The 24,278-nt window shown below is 36.7% G+C and overlaps 1 protein-coding gene across 1 annotated transcript; it reads left to right on the forward strand.

The window, feature by feature from the left end:
* The first annotated feature begins 10,531 nt into the window (after positions 1-10,531).
* On the forward strand, positions 10,532-22,923 carry LOC139128025 (carbohydrate sulfotransferase 1-like). Its single transcript, XM_070693892.1, has 3 exons — positions 10,532-10,887; positions 17,272-17,316; positions 20,485-22,923. Exons 2-3 carry the CDS (start codon positions 17,292-17,294, stop codon positions 21,648-21,650), a joined length of 1,191 nt encoding a protein of 396 aa, XP_070549993.1. The 5' UTR covers positions 10,532-10,887; positions 17,272-17,291; the 3' UTR covers positions 21,651-22,923.
* Positions 22,924-24,278: the final 1,355 nt, after the last annotated feature.

Below are 24,278 nucleotides of genomic sequence, written 5' to 3' on the forward strand. Positions count from 1 at the left end.
TGGTAAATATTTAAATTTACAGAAAACTGCCACATATAATGAAACACGAAAGCATTTTTAGTTCAAATCTGGTTTTGTTTTGTGTTCGTTCGTCTCACTGTTGATTTCATCACAATACGTCAATGCTCGATCACCTTTACGTAACTATTTAAGTAACTAAATTAACTCCAAAAGGAAATTCTTCAGCCACGAAAGTTTGTCAACTCTTCCACTTGTAATTTTACAGTACCTGTATAAAACGGATTGACAAATTAAGTATACGTTTTCCACGAAGTGAACAATATGATCGAATATGTTATTTGAGTGTACTTGTTTAGTTGGTTGATATCTTTCATGTATTTTTCAGTCATCGAAAGGAAAGAGAGCCAGCTATGTTCTCCAATCTAGACAAAAGAGGTAAGAAAGTTGATAAAACCTAAAACTGACACTGTACGCTTTATTAAAATTTCATACACAGCAACCATGACACTGTGATCCCATTTGATTGGCAGAGCAATACATTCTACATCCCATTTATGGAAGTTATCGGGCAAGAAGTTTCCAGTGGTGTAGGAATCTACATCACGCATTGGAAAGCAATAATGTTACAACTACTGTTACAAACACGATTGGAACTAATTTGAGATAATTGCAATTTTATATTTTTCAAATTTCTCGATAGTGTTAGACGCCCTTTAGTTGAATGTTGCAATATCATAAATTACTCATTAAAACAAGTGTTTAACTTAAAAAAAGCAGATAAGCTTACATTGGCAGATTAAACCGACATGGCTTCACAATCCAATTATCCCAAATTAGTTCCAATCAACCATATCAACCATAGAGATGTATATTCAAATAAAATTTGGTCCATCAAATGTATTCCACACACTGCAACACAACCTCCCTGCCTGTGCGTTTATACATAGCCTTTGTTCGCTGATACTACAATAATTATGTACGATTGGGACATAAAATTTCTGGTTTTTAATGCACCGAAGAACATATTGTAGTCTTACATTCTTTACCTGCTTACCACAGACTAGCTCAATCTGCCAGCATGTTGGCATTGCATGCCTTTTTGGCCTCAGTAATTAGTTTACAACATCATGTAGGTGTTAACTATGACACGACTGGACATTAAGGCAGATTATCGAAAGTTGTCTGGTGTAAATATTGCATTTGTTTTGCTTTAGTTAGTCCAAATACCATTTTCGTCGATCAAAATGTTTACATAATGTATTTTTCCTTCAAGTTTCCATATTAAGTAAAGTTAGTTATATGGTAGTAACAGATGGGGCTTAATACTCGCGCCAGCGGCTTACTGACTACGCATGCGCAGATTCATAATATACTATGCGAGTAACCGGAAGTGTACCCGAGTTTCGTGGGCGTCGCCATGTTTTTTTTAGTCCTCGTAAATAAACAAATACGAAACGTGCTCGCTATCATTTTATAACATCCCATTAATAAAATGTCTTTTTGTTAGTGAGTAATTATTATTATCCACCCTGTCGCTGATACTAAATATCGTTACTATCACGCCCAAAAAAATAGAAGACGAGAGAAAACTGTCGTGCATATGAACGAGAACTTTCGCAAAGAATGCTGGATTGAATCTTGCAAAAGCGCCCTCTGTGTCAATAACTTGGTGCAAAATTTGCCCGTCTTTAATCGTAACGCTGGTTTCCAGCTCTCAATGTCGAAAGTTGGGCGGTACAGTTACTATTGCAACGTTAATGATGGCACAATACGTCCCTTGTTAAACACAATAGGTAGTTATCATAGTAAAAATTGCCAATTTATGTCGACCTTTTTTACATATTAGAGAAAATATATACCTACATAGTGCCGTGACATTGTGTACGTGAACTGTTTTCATCAGAGGGTAAACCGGTCATAGTTGTACAATCGTATATAGAAAGTAACAATTATTTCTACTTTATCCTTTACGATTACTAATCATGAATCAATACAAATAACATTATTAATCTCAGCGCCTAGTGCGACACCCAGGGCTGATCCCTATATAATATTATGTCCTTTGATTATAAATGTGTTGAAAGATGGATCCCTATTCCTGATATTTTGCAAATTGGTAGATTGTATTTACATGTGATTCTAGAAAATCTATAATCTACCATTTTAGAATCGTGACAAATTTTACATTAAAACAGCAGTCACAGTTGATAGGTGGCAATAAGATTTACAGCTCTGATACGGCTTTTGCTGACCTAGGTCGTACGGTGGCAGGGCCCGAGCGCACGAGGACAAGTACGCCGTACGACCAAGGTCATATACCCTTTGGAAATATAAATATGTAGTTTAAATAATATTCAGCATCGTTTTGGAGATATAAATGAGTGCAATATCAAACATTCATCGCCATTTATGTCAATTTTTCAGAATAGCATTGGCAGCTTCCCGTCGCGGATTGACATATATAATGACGTCCTTTGTCTACCTGCAGAATTCTAGAACGCGCAGAGCAACATGCTTACTGGTGCGCGACCATCAGAAATCTTGGCTGAAATCGAGGTGAAAGAAAGACAAAAGCATGATGTCAATTATTGTAATTTATACTGAATATGCACGCACTTAGTATACACAGGATTTCACTAGAATTTAGAAATATCAGCCGATGTCACCGGCGCTGCTCAAATATAGACATGCGCCACAACGATCTGCGCGAGCAGACATTTTCCTAATCTCGTGCTGGCTTTGTGTATGAATGGAACGTTTGCGGATAGCAACGCGCGTAGTAACAGAATCGAGGTGGTTCAGAAATGCACGCGAGATCCCGTATTGAGCACTGGGCCGGGGCGTGATAAAAAAAACAAATGCATGGATGTGAGGGCGCGTTCCGCATAGAGTTACACAGGCACGTAAATGTAGGTATATGATGAAATATAAATTTTACTATAACCCGAACGGATTCGAAGAATCATGTTAAACGTGTCAACATTACTAAGATCGTTGTCTGAGCTGTAGATCCCTATCGGATTGTTAGGGCTTCACGTCACAGAAAATGAACTGAAAAAGTCCAAATAAAATGGAGCATATTGAATCGTTTGAGCCAACACGTTCTTCTCGTGCATTCATATATAAGGTTTAATAGAAAGTCTGTGGCACTCTAAGGCTTAGGTGTATCTCTATTGATCATTGCTCAATATACGAAAAGAATGAATATCTTTAAGTTTGGTAGAAATAAAAAACATCACTCTTGGCATGGTATTATCATGAAAATATGGAACGGATCGATACAATGGGTGATAAATTGTGCAATTTCGAATTTTTGATTCAAAAAGTAAATCATTTGCAAAGTTCACAAATGATATGCAATAATTGCTGAGGTCACAATCGGTAATCAACAATTGCAAACATGACAATAGCTATTTAACAATTGCAAAGGTAACTGTTAATAGTTGATAAGGGTCACGATGGTTATTCAGCAATCACAATTGCTAATCAGCTATTGCTATGGTCGTAACGATTGCTAAACAATCATTGCTAAGGACACAATTGCTAATAAGCAATTTCAGAGTTCAAATCTGATTCGCAGATGAAAAGTTCACAATTACTAATTAAAAATTACTAAGGTCGCCACTGCTAATCATAGGCCATAATTGGTAATCAGCAATTATTAACGTCAACATCGCTAAGCAACAATTGCTGGGGTCACAATTACTAACAAACGTTTGCAAAAGTCACAACTGACCTTTAAAGTCAAGACATCTTTATTTCTTTTTTTAACTTAACAAACTAGTGTCGATAAAATTGTGCATCATTAATTACATTGTTTCACTATGTAGATACTAAATTCATTTTAGCTTTATGTCTACACTTGCCCATTTCGTATTTTTCTACAGGTTTTGGGAAGTTACCTATTATGGCAACCTTGATCACGGCCTTTGTTTTATTGTTTGGGTATGGTAGAATTTCCAGGAAGACCAACGGACATCAATGTTTTCCAAAATACAAAAAAATACCTGAACTTGTCTCTGCACCTCCACAAAATAAAGAAAATGTGCATAAACTGACAAAGACACAAGTAACAGAGGAAAACTACCAGAATGACTCCCGTGTGCATATAATCATTATTGCACGAATGTCGACTGGATCCACCGCTCTGGGAAGCATGTTAGGTAGCGGAGAAGATAGTTTTTATGCTTACGAGCCTGGACTCCTATTTTTAGATTATCTTTATCATAAAAATGTCTACGTTGATAGTGCGAGTAACCTTGAGGAAATGCAACCACAGCTATGCAATTTTTGGGGGGACTTGTTTAAATGTAATTTTCCCTCTGATGTTTATTTGCGTGGTCTTAACGAAAACAGCCTCTACAGAAGGAGTGGATATTCACTGAAACGTTTGTCGTATCCTGTCAGTAGAGAGGAGTTGACGTCATTCTGTCGATCAAAATCTCACATTGTATCAAAAGTACTTCGTTTTGTTGACATCAAGTCGTGCTTACCAACTTTAAAAGAGAACAAAGTCAAGCTGATATTCCTGGCGAGAGACCCGAGAGGAATGATTGCTTCCAGACTTCGCCGGTGGAAACGTGTTTTGAGGCATGTTTATCCGACTGAAGCAATAGTTAAAGAACACTGTGATTGGCTTCATATGATTTATAATTTATTGAAACATGGTTCAAAGTGGCTGAGAGATAATTCTATGCTTCTTCGTTTTGAAGATTTCTGTCTGTACCCAGAAATTGTCGGTCAAGCTATCTACGATTTTGTGGGACTCACGCAATCGAAAAGACATGTTGGCAAATCGCATAATGTATCGGCAAAACGTTGGTTGAACTTTGACAGCTATGCCAATCTCAAAGAGATACAAGACTCTTGTCCAAGACACGTGTACGATGACTTCGGATGGAGATGGATTAATAGCGAAGAGGAATTTGAACGCGTTAAAACATCGTCAAGTTGGTACCATGAGTTACCACCAGGCAGGGTCGCTCTAAAGTATAAAATACCGAAATGGGTTGACAATGCCTAGAGGACATCTCAGGCAGTATTTCACAACAAATGGATTTTGCATAGTCCAATTACCATAAATAGTTTTTGATTTGTTATTCCATTTTAAAGTGCTCATGTTCCACATTTTTGGGGTTATGGTTATTACCAGAAACAACTGTGCTTGCATCTTATTCATGCGTATTTTCTGATACAAAATGCTCCCTTACTTAGAGTTATATACATCTCCACTTGGATCTAGATTTTGTAGAAAACACAATTATACAACTTAACCCGCGTCAGAAATCAGGATTATACTCACAACTTTGATTCACCAAATCTCAAATTTGTTGGAGTGCAATGTTAATTTTGCTAAAATAAATAGGTTATCATATTTTAGGTCATCTGAGATATATTGTTGATTAAGCTTAGGAAGCATTCGTTTTTTGTTACAAGGGGGTCGGCTGAAATCAGATGGGTTAAATTTCACAAAACACTTTTTAGGGGGTTCAAAATTCTACAACCAATGATTGGGAGGGGTCACATTTTACGAAGGTTTGTACGAAGTTAGGGCAAAAATTGACTTTGGTATTTCACTGAAATGTTGATTCACTATTGATTATAGGATCACTATTTATTGTTGGAGTGCAACGTTAATTTTGCTAAAATAAATACTAGTTGTCATATTTTAGGTCATCTGAGATATATTATTGATTAAGGTTAGGGGGCATTCCATTTTTTTTTTTTTTTGCAGGGGTTCAGTTGAAATCAGGTGGGTTAACTTTCGCGAAAAATTTTTAGGGGGTTCAAAATTTTACAACCAATGATTGGGAGGGGTCACATTTTACGAAGGTTTGTACGGAGTAAGGGCATAAATTGACTTTGGTATTTCACTGAAATGTTGATTCACTATTGATTATACTCTATGGGGAAACATTTTTTTAGATACAAAACTACCAAACTGTGTGTCTTTTTTTGCTCCTGGTCATTGATATCAATGTATTTGATTAGACTAGGTTGGTTACATGTGCATGTGTGAACAAGAAATTGGATTTTTGAATGCCACCGAAATATGACTCAACATACCCTGTAGTCTACGAGGAAACTATGAATAAGTTTTCCGACACAAAACTAGCTAAATCTGTTGATTTGCAGACGCTTTATTATCGATATTACTGGGTTAGACTAGGGCAGTTACAAGTGCATGTGTGTGCAGGAAATTTTATTTCGGAATTTCACCAAAAATGTTGATTTTTTATCCATTGTATTTTATGAGGAAACTATGAAAATTGTTTTTTTAATACAAAACTATCAAACTATTTCTTTATTTATAGAATATTGATTATTAATATTAATGTACTTGAATAGACTAGAGTGGTTGAAGGTGCATGTGTGTGCAAGAAATTTTATTGTGGACTTTCACCAAAATGGTGATTCACGATTTATTGTGGTCTGTGACGAAACTATGAATAAATTTTACAATACAAAACTGGCCGAAGTTTTGATTTTATAAATTCATATAATGTATGTGATGAGAATATTATGTTTAAAAGAGCAGATGTGAAAAACAAATATAATATTAGAATCTCACCCCTGATTATTTGTAACGTTCAGAAAGGATTCTTTGAAAGTTCAAAGGTCAAATGAGAAATTATATGTCAATTACGATATTATTGATTAGGACTGTGACATCTGGCAGAGGGTTGCTGTTTTGTGCATGTAAATTGGGGAAGGTAGCGTGCGTTGCTATACGGGTCATCAAAAGGTAAACCCCGCCACGGATACGCATGCGCTTTAGTGTAAAGGCGTGAGTAAAATGACTTTGTCCGGCGCATACGCTGAGCATTTTGCCTCGCGAGGCAAAAAATATCAAACAGGTTGGATATTTTGCTCAACGCCTCGCGAGGAGAAAAACTCACGAAAAATCGACCGCACACGAGGGTAAACTAGCTGAGCAAACAGCCTCGAATGAAACTTTGCTCTGCTAATTTCTCTCGTATGCGGCGGGCATTAAAACGGTCTATACAGTGCTCATCATCAGTGACCATTTTTTTCACATACACTACACCAGGTTCATCCTTGGTAAATCGAAAATGATGATCGTTACAAATCCTCTGTAAAGGTTTCAAACACGTTGACTGGTCAGAAGAACTCTGGCTTACATAACATTTGACGTCATTTATCTGTGGACTTTTTGACACAATGGCAGCAAACTGCATGACTGTGTCAACATTACTTCTGCGATAAAGCTGGCCTATCGTACCGAAACGAGCATCGCAGATACAATTTGTGTGACCTGGTTTTAAGAAATGATAACGAAACTCATCACGTAATTTGGTACTTGTTTGATAACAGAAATAATACATGCGGGTCTTTTTTCACTCTGACCAGTAGAATTATCTGCATGGAAATGGCAACATTTTTCTCCCAATCCATGACCTTCCAAATAATTATGAAGCATGCCTACAACATTATCTTCACTATGACACTTTTTCTTATCCACACCATAGGTCTGCGACTCATTAAACAATAATTCATTTGTAATTTGAGACCATCATGACATATCCCAAAGTAATTTACACGAAGTTAATGAAGAAAATAAAGTTGATTAACCAGACGAGACTGATGTGGCAACAAAAATCTCTGAGCAAGATCAAAAGTAATGTACAGAATGTAAATCATTTGACCAAGGATTTCATGGTGGCTGAATACCGATGTCACTCGGTTCACTTTGTGAATTTCTAATGAACAAATTCTCGCTACTTCAGGGCTTCCAAACTATGTCGTGAATAACAGATACTCGAGTTCAGTTTCTTTTATGCTAGCAAACTGAATTTCTCTTCTGAACTACTCACGTTGGACAGACATCTGTACAGGGTTCCATTCTCAGAATGTGAGGCATACAAAACTTCCAGATATTCCTGAAAGTTGTCTCCCTTACAGATTGCTTGGCTGTTTGACCAGATTTGCATGCCTTCACGTATTTTTTGTAGACATCAACCTTAGTATCGCATGATGGTAGATAAATTGGTGGTTTGCCATCTCTACCATGAGGAGCAGCAGGCGTTGGCAAAGCATTTTATCTACATAATGAAGAAGAAAACGCACGGCATCTTGGACTACCTTTATGCAAATTTTAAAAAATAATGATAAGGTAGCTTTATCATATTAGAAGGTGGAGCCTAGTGCAACTGAGAATCAAGAAAGGTATATTGTTCAACAGTTGTTGCATCACTACTTAAAAGTCAACTGCTAATTAGACAATCAGCAGCTGTAACTTTTGATGTGTTCATTCTTGTTATTCTGTGTTTGACTGTAGTTTCTCGTGCCACTACCTAAGACATATTCAAATGTCTTGTTTTCACCTTGTCAACACAGCATATATATGATTAGTAAAGATGATTGTTATTGTTGACAACACAATAAGATCAGGTCTCAAATTCCCTCATATCAATCATAACAATGAGTACTGAATACTTGGACCGTTTACGGAAGAGGACGTAATTCGATGGTGAAAGAGAGGTGTACAAATGGAAAAGATAATTAAAAGTTGAAGTTGATGTCACCAAACATTGATTGAAACTTTTTGTTTATTTCTTTTTAACTTGGTTGAATTAATTTCTTATTTCTAGAACTGCAACACACAAATCTTCCCACGGAGGAACATTTTATCACTGAATTAAATTATTTATCTATTTAGTTATCGTCTGATTTATATTGTTAGTTACCTATAGTTATCCCTTTTGTTTACAGTAACAGCCATAGGTTTTTCTCTGCATTCAAGTATTCATAAATAGCAATTGATCCACTTGGATGAAACAAAATGCTGGTACTAGTTACAGAAATTTCACGCTCCTACATACATAGTGAAATATGCAGCAATGCTGTCAGAGCTATGTTACCATGCCACTGATATTGCTACATAGAACCGTCCATCATGGCTAGGGTGGCGTCGGTAGAGCTTTTGGCATGTACACGGACCTTCTTGTAATAACTCATATATCCTAGTATGTTTTGAAAACAAGCTTTCTTTGTTTCCACAATATAAGTATCAACCTTTCAGACGTGAGTATGATCAGTATATATCCTGATTGGTTTCACCTGCAAATTTAAAAAAACTACTCTTCTACTACTTCTATCGTGCTATAGCAATACAATTAATCAGGGGCTCTAAGGATATGACTGAATATATTTATCATTGGTTTTAGACAAAATACTCGGTCTTTTCCTAGACTACGATGATGTCTTCGAGCAACACCATTTTCTTTTTAATTAACCTTGAGATTTTTGAATCTCTTTTTAACTTGGAATAAATAATTGTTAAAAATAACATAACAGACAGATTACAAAAACAGCATAAGAATCAGATTCTAAAGATTGATATATACTACCATGCAAGTCCAAATCCCTAAATCAGCCAACTAATTACTCAAAAAAATTAAAGACAGTTTCATGTTAAAACAGTAGAGCGGTTATGGATTGTGATGTTAGGCATTCACTGAGAAACAGAACATTGTTGCTGAGTTATCGTCGTTTTATACTGATAGCCGGGAACAGATTATGTCAAACTTTGAAACACATGGCGGTTGTAGTGACCTGCATTTCATCTCCGTGATCACAGATGTCCATGTCTCTTAAAACACATTAATCACCTGAAAACTATAATTTAACACACCCCTGTCGCACTAAGCAACTCAACAATATCCAGTGATAAGGGCATCTTTGATAAACACAAAGGTCACTACAGCACAGCGTTGAGGTCGAGGAGTTACAGAGACAAAATTACATTTGCCAAAACCAACCAATCAGCGACAAGAAGCAGTAACAGGAAACGTAACATCACGAAGTTCAACATTCCACTCAGTGAAAATGTGGAAACTGCGGCAAGAAATTTCTTCAGCTTGTCATAAACATGTGCTAAATTTCAAGAATTGTAAGTGAAAGAAATATTCTGTGCCAACACCGGACAGAATTACAAATTATTACATCGTAGGGGCTATTTCTATTCGCAATCTGCGGATGGCCCCAAAGAAATTAGTCACATTATGTCATTACTGAATGTAGATTGGCTAGAGCGTTCTTCAGGTGTGTCAAATGTTTAAGGTGTGTCTGTTTATTTTTTGTACGCAATTCATGAAACCAACACTGCTATTTTTAGACCCATGAAACTGTACATATCTTAATTGGATTTCAGGTCAAATAAATATTGATTAATACACAGTCGGCTTAGGCCAACGAAGCAAAAATGAAATAGTTGGCCTGTAATGTACATAGCACGGTTATCGGGCGTTCTAAAAGCGCAATTACCGGGCCAAAGGTCCGATTAGAGTACAAATACACTATGGATGCGTTCAGCACTATACGGAGCACCAACACGCCACTGGCAGTGCCATTATTATGGTGTTCTGCATGATGTACAATCACATCAATGCCGAAAGGAAAATGATGTATATTCAACAACTAAGTGGCGTTCTTGAAATTGTTAATATAGGCATGGCGAACAAAAACTAGTTCACTAATTTCCACCTGGCTGGCTGGACCACATTTATTGGGCGTTCTTAAAGCGCAATGACCGGGTCAAAGGTCCGATAAGAGTACAAAACGCTTTAGATGCTTTCAGCACTATACTGGGCACCGACATGGCAATGGCAGTGCCTTTGTTATGGTATTCTACATGATGTGCAACTACATCAATATCGAAAGGAAAATAGTTTAATGTATACAACAACAAAGTGATGTTTTTGAAATTGTTGACATGGGCATGGCGAACAACAACTAGTTCACTAAGTTCAACCTGGCTAGACTATTGCTACTAAGTAGCTAGGTGTCCCCGCGATTGCGCAGTAGACCGAAAATTGTGACTCTCGAGTTCCCATTTTAATGTGACACAAGAGTCCATGTACTTGTACAGGTTGTAAAACAGCAGATTGTCATTATCATCAAACGGTGAGTACATTGCAAGTAATTTATAAGTACTTTTTACAACCTTTATTTAGTGTTGATTGTGAGTTCTCATAGTTTGTAAATGTGTTACTAGGGAAATTTGAATCAGAGCGTGGTCTGCTCGTAATAACCGCCATAAGAACAACATCTTGCAAAGCGATTGTGGCCTTATACATTTAAATACATGTCTCGAAACGATTGCACACAAAATGTGGAAAGCTGAGAGAGAGAGAGAGAGAGAGAGAGAGAGAGAGAGAGAGAGAGAGAGAGAGAGAGAGAGAGAGAGAGAGAGAGAGACAGACAGAGAGAGAGACAGAGAGAGAGAGAACCATGAAATAGAAGAATTCAATGTTTTAATGTCGGCGGTTAACGTGTTGCTTGGGTCCCATAATATACACGGACAGAAATGTTGCAAATTTCTAGCATTTAAAACTTTGTGAAAGGTCAATCATGGAATAACAATTATATGTAGTTTCATAAATACGGCAGATAATTTTATGAGTGACTATGACCAAATTCAAATTTCCTACAGCCATACTTCACAGTACCGATAAGTTCTTGTTTTTCAGCTTAAAATATTTACGTGACACGTACTGAGATAAACATGAATTATGGGTGAATACCTAGTCAGGTGGCTTTGCAAACAAACCGTTACACGAATGACAAAAGTGCCAAATTTGCTACAGAGCTTGGCATATACGTGAACATTAAAAAGTCTATCGCTCCAACATTTGGGTCCCCGGTAAAGCTCAACGACGTCAGAAATTGTACATGGCCGCCATTTTATTGCTTAGAATGTTAAAATACAATTATTTCTGGTAGTTTAAATTATTTTTGAATTAAATGACACAGACATTATAAATTACAAATGAAACATAAAAGTGACGTGACACAATTATTATGATGACGATATAAAGCCAACATGATGGACCAACTTCAAATATACGCCGTTACATTGTCTCACAATTTGAAAAAAAAACCAGAAATATCTGGTATCAAAAAAGAAGTTGACCCGACAAAACGTCAGCTACATCCTATTGATAAAGATAAGACTAATGACGTAAAACAAAATGTGTCTACCTAACGACTTTCGTCCATTCATCTAAACCAGCCTAATCAACCACTTCGTTCTAATTAGACACCGGAAGAAAATAGAGGGCGATCAAACACTGGCCACAGTTTTACCAGAAAACTCTATCATGGCATTTAGGAGAAATAAAAACAGAAAAGATTTCCTCGTTCAGGCAAAAATCAAACACGAGATAGTACAAACAAACGGTCTAGCGACAGTCATAATGATTTTTTGATGAGCAAAGGCTACCATAAAACTGAACAATGCATGTGGGAATACAAAACTATCAGAGTGGCTGATTAAGGGATCCCACTTTTGTCCTGAAACACGACTAGGACGAATCAGAAACATAAAACTTTTTCAATGCCCCAGGTCGCATGACCAGGGTCAAAGCAATATCGATTCACTGGTGTGTCACCATGTTTCCTGTTATCATGAAACCACATTAATTAATGTACTCACTATACGATATCAAAGCTAACAAAGGTAGAACGATGAGTGAAGTTGCCTTCATTTTCTTGATATCGATTAATTTTTTCTGACAAATGGCATTGTTGAATAATCAATTATCTCACAAAAGTTTGTTACTTGTGTTGAGGTAATTTGCTGAGTTTTGTAACATTTATCTTTTATTTTGAATGTATGGAATATCAATTCAAAATGCACAATATCCTTTAGACTCTCGCCAGTAAGGAAGCAAGACATCCTATAATTTTGCCACATAACCATTATGTCACGTCGTTAATCATAAAATTTTATCATGAGATAGAAGGCCATGTTGGAGCCAATCATGTATTAGCCAGCATCCGTAGACGATTCTGGATTTTGAGAGGACCAGCGACAGTCAGGCGAGTCATTCAAAGATGTATGACAGCAGAATATGGAACGCAAAACCTGAAACACAAGTAATGTCACCACTGCCACATGCTAGGGTTACTCCGGGAGAACCACCATTCTCTTCAGTAGGTGTTGATTTCTTTGGTCCTCTGAAGTAAAGTGGAGAAGAGGAACAGCTAAAGATACGGATGTATATTCACATGCCTTGCTATAAGAGCAGTACATATAGAAGTAACGCACACCCTGTCCACAGATTCCTTCATCCAAGCAGTATGGAGATTTGTGAGTAGACGTGGCCCACCAAACACAGTTTATAGCGACAATGGAACAAACTTCAGGGGAGCTGAAGTTGAAGTTAAAGAAGCTTTGGCAAGCTGGAATCAAGAGAAAATAACTGACAGTCTCCGCAAGAGAGATATCCAGTGGTACTTTAATCCACCTGCTGCAAGCCACGCTGGAGGGGTATGGGAAAGGATGATACGTTCCGTTCGGAAAATTCTAAGATCACTCGTGGGAAATCGACTGATTGATGACGAAACGCTACTTACCTTAATGGCAGAAGTTGAGAAGATAATCAATGATCGACCTCTGACCCATCAGTCAAATGACCCGAACGACCTTGAACCACTCACACCAAATAGCCTATTATTACTGCGATCAAATCCATGCACATCACCAGGCGATCTTGTAGCCAGATATACTGCCAATGATAGACGAAGACATGCTGGACAGATGGCAAACCTGTTTTGGAAGCGGTGGATCCGGAAGTATTTATCATCCCTTGAACAGAGACAAAAATGGTTGAAGCCTAAACGAAATCTAGCTGTTGGAGATCTGGTCATAATCATCGATGAAAATGCCCCAAGAGGACAATGGTCAAAGGGATTGATAGAGCAAACCTACCCAGATCGTAATGGTTGTGTCCGACAAGTTCTAGTTAAAACTTCTGGAGGGAGACTACGGAGAGATGTCCGTAAACTCTGTTTGCTTGAGGCAGCGCTTGACATGTAAAAAGAACTCATCGTGTGTTAAAACTAGACTAAAACAAAAGACATACATTTCATTATCATGATCATATTTCAAAGAATTTTTGTTTTTACAACAGTGAAAATTGTGCAAAAAATGTCGAAATTATTGGATATGGCGAGTCCCAGTGTAGTTAATTGCATTAATTGATTAAATATATGTACTAACTCTTTATTGTCTGTTTTGGACTTGAACAGAAATGCAGTGAAAAAGGCTTCTTGGATGGTGCGCCTTTTGGGGCGGGTGTGTAAGTGCAAGTCCTTGATTGGTCATCCCCTGCACTGTGGTTGTGTGCAGGTGCACATGCACACAGCTGTTGTGCATGCTTCAGTTCATTTCTTACATTCAGTTACCACATCTGCTCTCCCCGCATACTGTTTCCTGAATTACAGTTTTCACATTTTGCAAATAAATGCCGTCCAGCAGTTTGAATAATGATCAAGTATACATTAGATTTGCCAACGTGTACGAAGTCAGTCATTTTCTTGGGCTAGCAGCCGGCTGTCTCTCTTGTGCACTCTCTCTACACTTGCATTTACTGCCCCTGAAGACGTCACCATCTGAGGTAAGACTTACCTGTGTTATTCAACTGGATATTCAACTGAATACCGTACTGTCTCTTCAAGTTTAGTGGATTGTTTTCGACGCAGATATATATTGTATGAGGCGAGGCTTGGATGTTTGTTGGACTATAGCTACGCGCCATGAAGTAGTTTGAAATTTCAAAGTTACTTACCTGTGTATTTCTGACACCACTTCATATGTATGTCGAGTTTTCATTTGTGAATTTTTTACTGTATTTGCTTTACTCCGAGGCTTACCTTCATTTTTTGTATATTTGCTATTCAGAACCGTATGTGCGTGCGTCAAGTGCATACAGAAGTGAAGTGGACTATATGCATTTTGTAATTACTAAGCAATAGTGTTGCGACTAAATAGAGTTATTAAAGCACCATTTAAACTGCACACGAGTCTCCAGAGAGTGTAAATCAGGGGCCTAAGCTACGTAGGGGTTGTGGATCCTACACAATACTTAAAACTGCTGAATTAATTGTATTCTAACTTTTTAAGCAATACAATGGCGGCCATTTTGAGTTTATGACGTCATTGAGCCTTTTCGGTCGCCCTAATTTTTTGAACAATAGATGTTTTTTATAGTTACATATACGTTAACGTCTGTGGCAAATGTTTTTTGTTGCTAAGCCCCTTGCGTCCACAAGAAGGTAGACCGTACATTCCAGCCAAAGATTTTAATTCATAGGTGCACAAATGTTGTAGTTCTTGGTCGTGAATATATCAGAGCTGAATATGGCTGGCGACTTAGTTTAATGATAGTAATATGCGTCGGTTTTTATTAATTATTAACTGTGAGGGCTGACTGCCATTTTTTGCCACCTGAATATACAGACATCAAATCATGGCAACACAGTTATGTTTGGATTTCAAATACTTTTAATCCAATTAAGTTGCGTGTTAAGTAAGCAGAGTTATGTAGGTAAGGATACGGGTTTGACATCTAAAATGTCAAGGCCTGCAGGTCAATGCAGTTCTCGCAGCAAACGAAGAATACAACATTTGACCAGTCTCTGCAAACCTGCTGACCATAAAACAATTTGTTTGACATCTACAAAACAAGCAAGATACCTTTGCATGTGCTGACGCATACTCATAGTTCTCTCTTCGCATAGTTTCATGATCGCTAAAATCCAGCATGGTCCCAAATATCTCTAGTACATCAACGCATGTCCCATAATAGTCGATCAACCTGGTTAGCCAAAGAATCGGTGTGTAATTAGCATGGTACACGATTGAAACTAATTTGCGATAATTGGATCTTCATATTTTTCAAATTTTCCGAAAAGTGTTAATTGTCCTATAGCGGAGTGTTGCAATATTACAAGTTACTCATAAAAACAAGTGAAGAACTTGAAAAGAAAAACAGATGAGCTTACATGTGCAGATTAAACCGACATTACTTTACGATCCAATTATCCAAAATTAGTTCCAATCGTGTTATGGGTAGGACTATGTTTAATTACCAATTCTATTGAATTTCCATGAATAAAATGCGAGAATAAAGCATAAGATATTTGTCCTTTTAGCTGAAAATTCCATATCAGACTCGATTTTTAAAAAATACGCTTAAAAAGTGCTGTCACCAATTGTTTCAAATAAACCCAAAAAGGGGCGTCACTGTCTCCATGCCAGGTTTAAAGATACAATGGCACAATTTGTTCCCTCCTTTATTAAAATAAATTAAATTAAAATTAAATTAAAATTAAAATTAAATAAATATAAATAAAATAAAATAAAATAAATTAAAATAACCTGCGAAAAATGCTGCCACAGTAATTTTGTCGTGAGCCTCTGATCAATATATCACTTTGCTCCCTCATGGCTTGTCCAGCAACCACTTTTTCAATCAGTTTTGTTTTAAAATGCCGATGCTTCAGCCCTTATCTCTGTTTTTCTAAATTTGAAGGCTGAAATTTATAATAACGCCATTTGAGGAGCATAAAGTAAATTGGTGGGACGTTTTCATGAGAACGAAAAAAAGTATACACAACAAACAAACTGTAGTACCTTTGGTGTAGAATCAGCTTTTGTTCAACTCATGACTGATATTAATCATTTTGGATTATCTCGGTGTCCAAGCAACAAAGTGTTGGTAAAGGGGCTTCAGGTGACGACAAATGTACTGTCAACACGAAACACGTAGCTTACCTCTATCGATGCAAGACGTTTACACGTAGTCCTGAAGGCGTAAAAATAGTATGAAACCTAAAATAACCTCTCACCTCCATCATAATATTTGTTGTCAAAATTACAGAAAAACCCGGCTACTGTCACGACAAAGGTTGTGACTCCGGTTCTAACACATTCAATATTTGTGGATAACATTTTATCTTCGGAAATATTATGACTCAATGTTTTTAAATGCCTGTTGTTATGTCTTGATTCTAAAAGTCGATGACATTTTTTTCATGGACTATTTGTTCCTGCTTATTTTGTCTTGTGTCTCTTAATTTCATTTTTGGTTCAACTACCATACATGTTCGATCACCATCAAGTAACTTTATTTAAAGGGATACAGTTGTTGGAAATGCGCTCAAAGGTCGTATGGGAGCCATATGACCAAAGCAAACACTGTATCCAAGATACGATGGTGATTGATGAAAGTTAAAAATGCCGTTCATAATCTATAGCGCACAATTTAAATGCGACGATTGTTTTCCTTTAAGTACCTTTAAGTAACTTCGAATGGGAATTCTTCAACCACGAAAGTTTGTCAACTCTTCCGGCCACCTATGGCCTAATTCCACAGTACCTTATATATAATAATGGACTGAACAAGCTACGTATACGTATTCCAGACAGTGAAAGAATGTGGTCCCATACGTTTATTTGAGTTTACTTGTTTACTCATTTGACATCTTTAATGTATTTTTCAGGTATCAAAAGAGAAACAGCTATGTTCTCCAAGCTTAACAAAAAAGGTAAGAAAGTTGATATAACCTAAAAGAACACTGCACGCTTTATTGAATCCTGCCTAGTTTATGCTCTGCTCAGCTTTATTCAATTTTCATAAATAGCATCAATGGCATTTTGATCCAATTTGATTGGTAGAGATGTACATTCGACACCCCAAATATGGAAGCTATCGGGCAGGAAGTTTAATAGATAGAAATACTTCATCGCTAGAAACATAATCATGTATTGGAAAGCTATAATGACACAAGTACTGTTACAGTAAACAAACGATTTTAATTCCATTTCAACCACAGAAAGATATATTCAAATAAAAACATAGTCCATCTAAGATATTTAACATCATTGAAATTTATTCATAGCCTTTGTTCTGTGGTAACACCTGTATGATTGGGACATAAAGTTTCTGGTTATTGTTGTTGCTATTATTATTATTAATATTATTATTATTATTATTATTATTATTATTATTATTATTATTATTATTATTACTATTATTATTATTATTATTATTATTATTATTATTATTATTATTATTATTATTACTACTACTACTACTATTATTATTATTATTATTATTATTATTATTATTTTATTATTAATGTAGTATGCGCCTCGAAAGTGAAAAACTTAAACTGTGTTCAAACTTTCCTCAACGAAACTTTCAACTATTATCTTACCAAATCAACAATAAAAATCGGGGGTCGTACCATGCAAAGTTTGGAACTAGCGAAGCAAATTACCCAACATTTTGCGATATTTAAAATTCAAAATGGCCGCCATTCCTGTGTTAATGCTACAGGGGGGAATTAAATTTTGGATTTTCGAAAAACTAAGACGGTAAAAGTTTTTCTTTATCCAAGACCTTTAAAATGAGCCCCAACAAGTGAAAGATTAGAACAAATTGAAGAAATTTGAGAGTCCGATTATCTGCCCCCGGGACGCTTTTTACCATAATAAGACTTCCAGGCAGTGTGTGATTACTTATACCCATCAGTTTTAGGCGTACTCCAACATAGCATTTCAACACAGGGCACCTGTCAAAGTTTACACAAGTGAAGCAAAAATAAACCCATTCAGTAACCTTTGAACAAGCTTAGGTGCCATATACGAACTACAATGATGACATACTTTAGCCTAGCCGTGGACTTTCAGAAATTTTCGGTGAAACCAAGTCAACGGTTTTTCGTCAATATTTCATTAAGTCTGGTCTTTGGAAAGGCCGTACTGGGAGACATTTTAAAATTGTTCTTAGACACAGTTTATAGAAGAGAATCATCTTCTGGTGGGTAAATTAGCACGATGTTTTGCAAAACCACATCTTGGTATTTTTTAGAATATTTTACGGGGAAAATGGCGAGTGTGGTGATTGATGGGTTGTGAGTTTAACCTTTGAACCGCGAGAGCCGAACGACATCGAGATGACCAGTAATGCTGAACGCTCAGGAGAGAGCCTGTGATTTGGGTCATCTCAATCAACAATACTTGATATAGAATTACATGATTTGTGATATCGCTGCCTCCTTCCGTCACCTGATGTCGAGACATCTATGACATGTCATCAGGTTCGTTTACGGGATTTACAGTGTGCTGTATGTTCTGAACTGCTGACCTCGTAAAACATTTATTACATGTGTAAGACATCAGACATGCCATTTCTTACACTATACATCTTTGTTACTTTACATCCATTTTACAAGCAGTTTTTGGTTGCGTTATCAAACTGTTTTGTGTAGGTATTGACTATGGTTCGTGACACGTCGGGCATTAAGGAAAATTATCGAAAGTATGTGATATGTGTGATACCATATTTGTTGTGCTTAAATGTTAGTTAGTCGACAAACCATTTTAGTTGATCAAAATGTTGACATATTGTCTTTTTGTCTTCAACTTGCCATTTAAACACAAATTTAGTCAGCGATCATACGGTAGTAACAGGTAAAGCTCGATATGTCCTTAGATTATAATACTATGATTAGGTGGAAAGATGGGGCCTTATTGCTTGATGTTTTGCAAAATGATTGTTTGTATTTACATTTCTGTAATTTACCACTTTAGACTCGTGACCAATTTTGACATCACAACAGCAATCACAGCTGATAGATAACAAAAAGATGTAACAAATGTATGAACATTTGCAATTATTTCCAGCTGTAAAGAATCACGTTAAACATGTCAACATTACTGAGATCTTTCTTTGAGCTGTGGATTCATATTGGTTGTAAGGGCTTCATGTCAAGGAGATGAACTGAACCAGAAATGAAATGAAAAGAAATGAAACATTCGAACGTCTTGGCCAACAGCTTCTCCACGCGCATGCATATGTAAGGTTTGATTGCATAGAAATTCTATGGCACTCTAAGGCTGAGAGCCATATATATTGATACTAGCAGTACATGGCAAGATGTAATTGAAATGTACAATATTTACGACCTTGTCATTGCTCAATATGCAAAAAGTATGAATATCTTTAAATTCGGCAGAAAAAAATCACTCTTAGCATAGTATTATCGAGTAAATTTGGAAACGGATCGATACAACACAAGACTGTGCCTGATACATTGTGTGAGTCCGAATTCATGATTTACAATGTAAATGATTTGCAAAGTTCACAATTGATAAGAAAAAAATGCTCTTGTCACAATTGCTAATCAACAATTGTAAATGTCACAATAACTAAAAACAAATTTCTAAGGTCACAATTGCTGGTTAACGAATGCAAAGGTAACAATTGCTAGTTAACAATTGCTAAGGTCACAATGGTTAATCAGCAATTGCAAAGGCCACAATTGCTAATCAGCTATTGGTATGCTCTTAACAATTGCAAAACAATGATTGCTAAGGACACAGTTACTAATCAGCAATTTCAAAGTTCATGATTGCTAATCAAAAGATGAAAGGGTAACAAATTGCTAATCAAAAATTGCATAGGTCATAATCGCTAAGCATCAATTGTTAAGGTCATCATCGCTAAACAACAATCACTAGGGTCACAATTATTAACCAACATTTGCAAAGGTCACCACTGACCTTTAAGGTCAAGATAACATATCTTTTTTTTCTTAAGAAATTAGTATAAATAAAATTGTGCATCATTAATTACATTTTTAAGTATGTTGATATTAAACTCGTTTTAGCTTAATGTGTAAACTTGCCCATCACCTATTTTTCTGCAGGTTTCGGGAAGTTAGCTGTTATGGCAACCTTGATCATGGGTTTTGTTTTATTGGTATGGTATGGCAGAAATTCCATGAAGACCTACGAACATAGATATTTTTCAAAATATAAAAACGTGCCTGAACGTGTCTCTGTACCTCCACCGAGTAGAGGAAGTGTGCAGCAACTGACAAAGACACGAACAACAGAGGAAAACTACCAGAATGACTCCCGTGTGCATATAATCATTATTGCACGAATGTCGACTGGATCCACCGCTCTGGGAAGCATGTTGGGTAGCGGAGAAAACAGTTTTTATGCTTACGAACCTGGACTCCTATTCTTGGAGTTTCTTTATCATAAAAATGTCTTCGTTGACAGAGCAAGTTATCTTCAGGAAATGCAACCACAGCTATGCACGTTTTTGGGAGACTTGTTTAAATGTAATTTTCCCTCAGATGCTTATCTGCGTGGACTTAATAACAAAAGCAGCCTGTACAGAGATAGCGGACATTCACTAACACGTTTGTCGTATCCAGTCAGTAGAGAGGAGTTGACGTCATTCTGTAGATCAAAGTCTAACATTATATCAAAAGTTCTCCGCTTTGTTGACATCGAGTCATGTCTACCAACTTTAAAAGAGAACAAAGTCAAGCTGATATTCCTGGCTAGAGACCCGAGAGGGATGATTGCTTCCAGACTTCGCCGATGGAAACCTTTTTTGAGGTCTTTAGCTGACGTTTCTAATGCAAATTATTATCCGACTGAAGCAATAGTTAAAGAACACTGTGATTGGCTTGACATGGTTTATAATTTATTGAAAAATGGTTCCAAGTGGCTGAGAGAGAATTCTATGCTAGTTCGATTTGAAGATCTCTGTCTGTACCCAAATATTGTCGGTCAAGCTATTTACAATTTCGTTGGACTCACGCATTCCGAAGGAGATGTTGGCAAAAACCATAATATGTCAGCCACACGTTGGTTAAATTTTAAAAGCTATGCCAATCTCAAAGAGATACAGGACTCTTGTCCAAGACACGTGTACGATGACTTCGGATGGAGGTGGATTAATAGCGAAGAGGAATTTGAACGCGTTAAAACATCGTCAAGTTGGTACTACAATGAGTTACCACCAGGCAGGGTCGCTTTAAAGTACAAAATACCGAAAATTTTTGACAATGCCTGAGGACATCTACGCAGTATTTCAAACCAAATGGATTTTGCATAGTCCAATTACTATATACTAATATAGCTTTGATTTGTTTTCCATTTTAAAGTGTATTCCATTTTAAAGTGCTTATGCTCCACAATTTTCAGGTTATGGTTGGTACCAGAAACAACCTGTGCTTGCATTTATTCATGTGTAAAATCTGATACAAACATGCTCTCTATTTATAGTAACTATGATATAGCCCTCCACTTGGATCTAAACGTTGTAGAAATCACAATTTACAATCAAACATATATGGGTCTGAAGTCAGGATTCTACTCAAACTTTGATCAACAGATCTCAAATTTGTTGGTGTGCAATATTCATTTCGCTAGGAATAAGATTCGTCGTATTTGTAGATTATCTGAGATATTGTTGATTAACAGATAGCCTAGGTGTGTGTCCAGTGCAACAACCAATGAAAATGAAAGGAAGTTGGACTGGCATGGGATGGGAACATTTTATGCTGATCCATACAAATTCTTTCACGTGAATTAACAGTTGAAGGACTGGCTTATCTTCACTATTTGACTGAACCGTCGTTTAGTCTCTTTTAACACTCTGATCACGTGACATTTCAAATCCCGATGTTTACACGAATGTAAAGTGAGGTCAAAGGTCGAAAAACTTTAGTAACCTCATCGTTAAATCAATGTATGACAGTCCGGTTCCATTAATTCGCTTTACCGTGAAATATCCATACACCAGTACACAGTTTCTAAAATATGAGGTAATGACGCCGGATGGTTTAGATTCTGTCCTCGCCTCACATGATTCATCCGATATATCTATGTAACGTTTTATCTCTATCTACTTATTCGACTTCTCAATAATTTCAGAGAAACAACGACATCTTATTCATGTCAAAATATCATAAATTTGATACAAATCCTGACCTAAATTAGGACACTGAAACTAGTCAATCTTTGAGACTCTTGACTTAAATACTACAGGGCTATAAGGCATGAGTATAACGGAATTGTAAAAAACTTGCTATTAATAAATTTATGATTATAGCACTAGTGGAACTAATTTGGAATAATTGGATAGTGAAGTGATCTCGGTTTTAATTGCAAACGTAAGCTCATCTGTTTTTTCTTTTTAGTTATACACTTGTTTTTATGAGTAATTTGTGATGTTACAAGATTCAGCTACAGGACACCTAACACTTCTGTGAAATTTGAAAAATATGAAGATCCAATTATCCCAAATAAGTTCCAATCATGTGTTATAAATATTGTAGACAAAACTCATATTTCTGTCATTATTGTCGAGTGCCGCTAACTGATTAATTTCATCAATTTCACAAAATCATCATAAGCCGTGTTTTGAAGGCAGATATACTGATTTTACGTATTTTAGAGCTTGACCTCAATTTTGGAGGTGAAAGTTTAGCTGTTTTGTAACTGCCCTGCAATATAGAAATAACGGGCGACGCGCTGACCATTAACGTTTATTTGTGGGCAAGGGCGAGAGGAAAGCAAAAATTAATGGGCGAGGCTTGCCGAGCCCGTTAATTTGGCTTTCCTCTCGCCCGCGCCCACAAATAAACGTTAATGGTCAGCGCGGAGTCTGTTATTTCCATTATATTATCAACGAACACCGAAAAACCGTCAAAATTTACGAAAATTTCCCGTGCGAACGACAGCGGGGCCCCACAACCTGACAGAGAGTAGTGCGCGCGCTGTAAATATTTTGCAAATCCGGAGATTTTTTTGAAAAAAGCGTTTTAACTTGGCCCACAAATGCTCCATTTTATTTTGTGGTTGATTATGAATTTTGTACAAATCACAATTTTCGTTTTAGCTGTAAAGTTACCGTGTTTACGATATTATTCATATTCACGGGCATGAAAACAAACCATTACTGTGTATTTGTGGGCAGTCACGTGGTTCAGCTCGACCAATCAAAACGCGATGGACAGGGCATGGTAATATAATTGGCAATAATATGCCCTCCCTCTGAATTATGATGTCCACTGCCCTCTGGTATCTATCTGTTCTGTGTACTTGCAAAAGTATGAAACTGCACTGCAATGCAAATTGTGAAATAATTCACACTTCAAGGAATCCCATACTGAGAAAATAACTATGGAGTCAGTCATCTTTTGTGACGGATGCCACTCAATGCTTGAAAAGCATAGAGAATTATCTGATGAACTTTGACACGGGTAAGCAATGTGTCACAACAACACATAACCGAACTCTATTGACAAGGTTAAAGTCACTTACTGTGCAAACGGATGGTTTTAGATTTCATGTTATTCATCAATGGCTAAAACACTATCATTACCGAATTGAGCAAAATAATTACATTTTCATAAGAAAACCTGTAATTGAGGCTGTTATCAACTACTGTCTGATATGTCTGCATAAAGTAATTCTTTTAAGGAAAAAATACTGTTGGAAGGAAGTGATGTAGAAGGTTGGCTGAACACCCAATGAGACATTCCAGCAGTGTGGTCGTGTCTGACATGTCATGTAATTCAATACTGTTAATCAGAAACCAGTGAAGCCAAAAGTAACTGCTGATGTGCAGCGTGTTCAGAAGGTTACATGTGATTGGTCGATTGTCACTATTCACAGCAACTTAGGGAGTCTTTTT

The sequence above is a fragment of the Ptychodera flava genome, unplaced genomic scaffold, assembly GCF_041260155.1.
Source record: "Ptychodera flava strain L36383 unplaced genomic scaffold, AS_Pfla_20210202 Scaffold_41__1_contigs__length_1339820_pilon, whole genome shotgun sequence".
Taxonomy (NCBI): domain Eukaryota; kingdom Metazoa; phylum Hemichordata; class Enteropneusta; family Ptychoderidae; genus Ptychodera; species Ptychodera flava.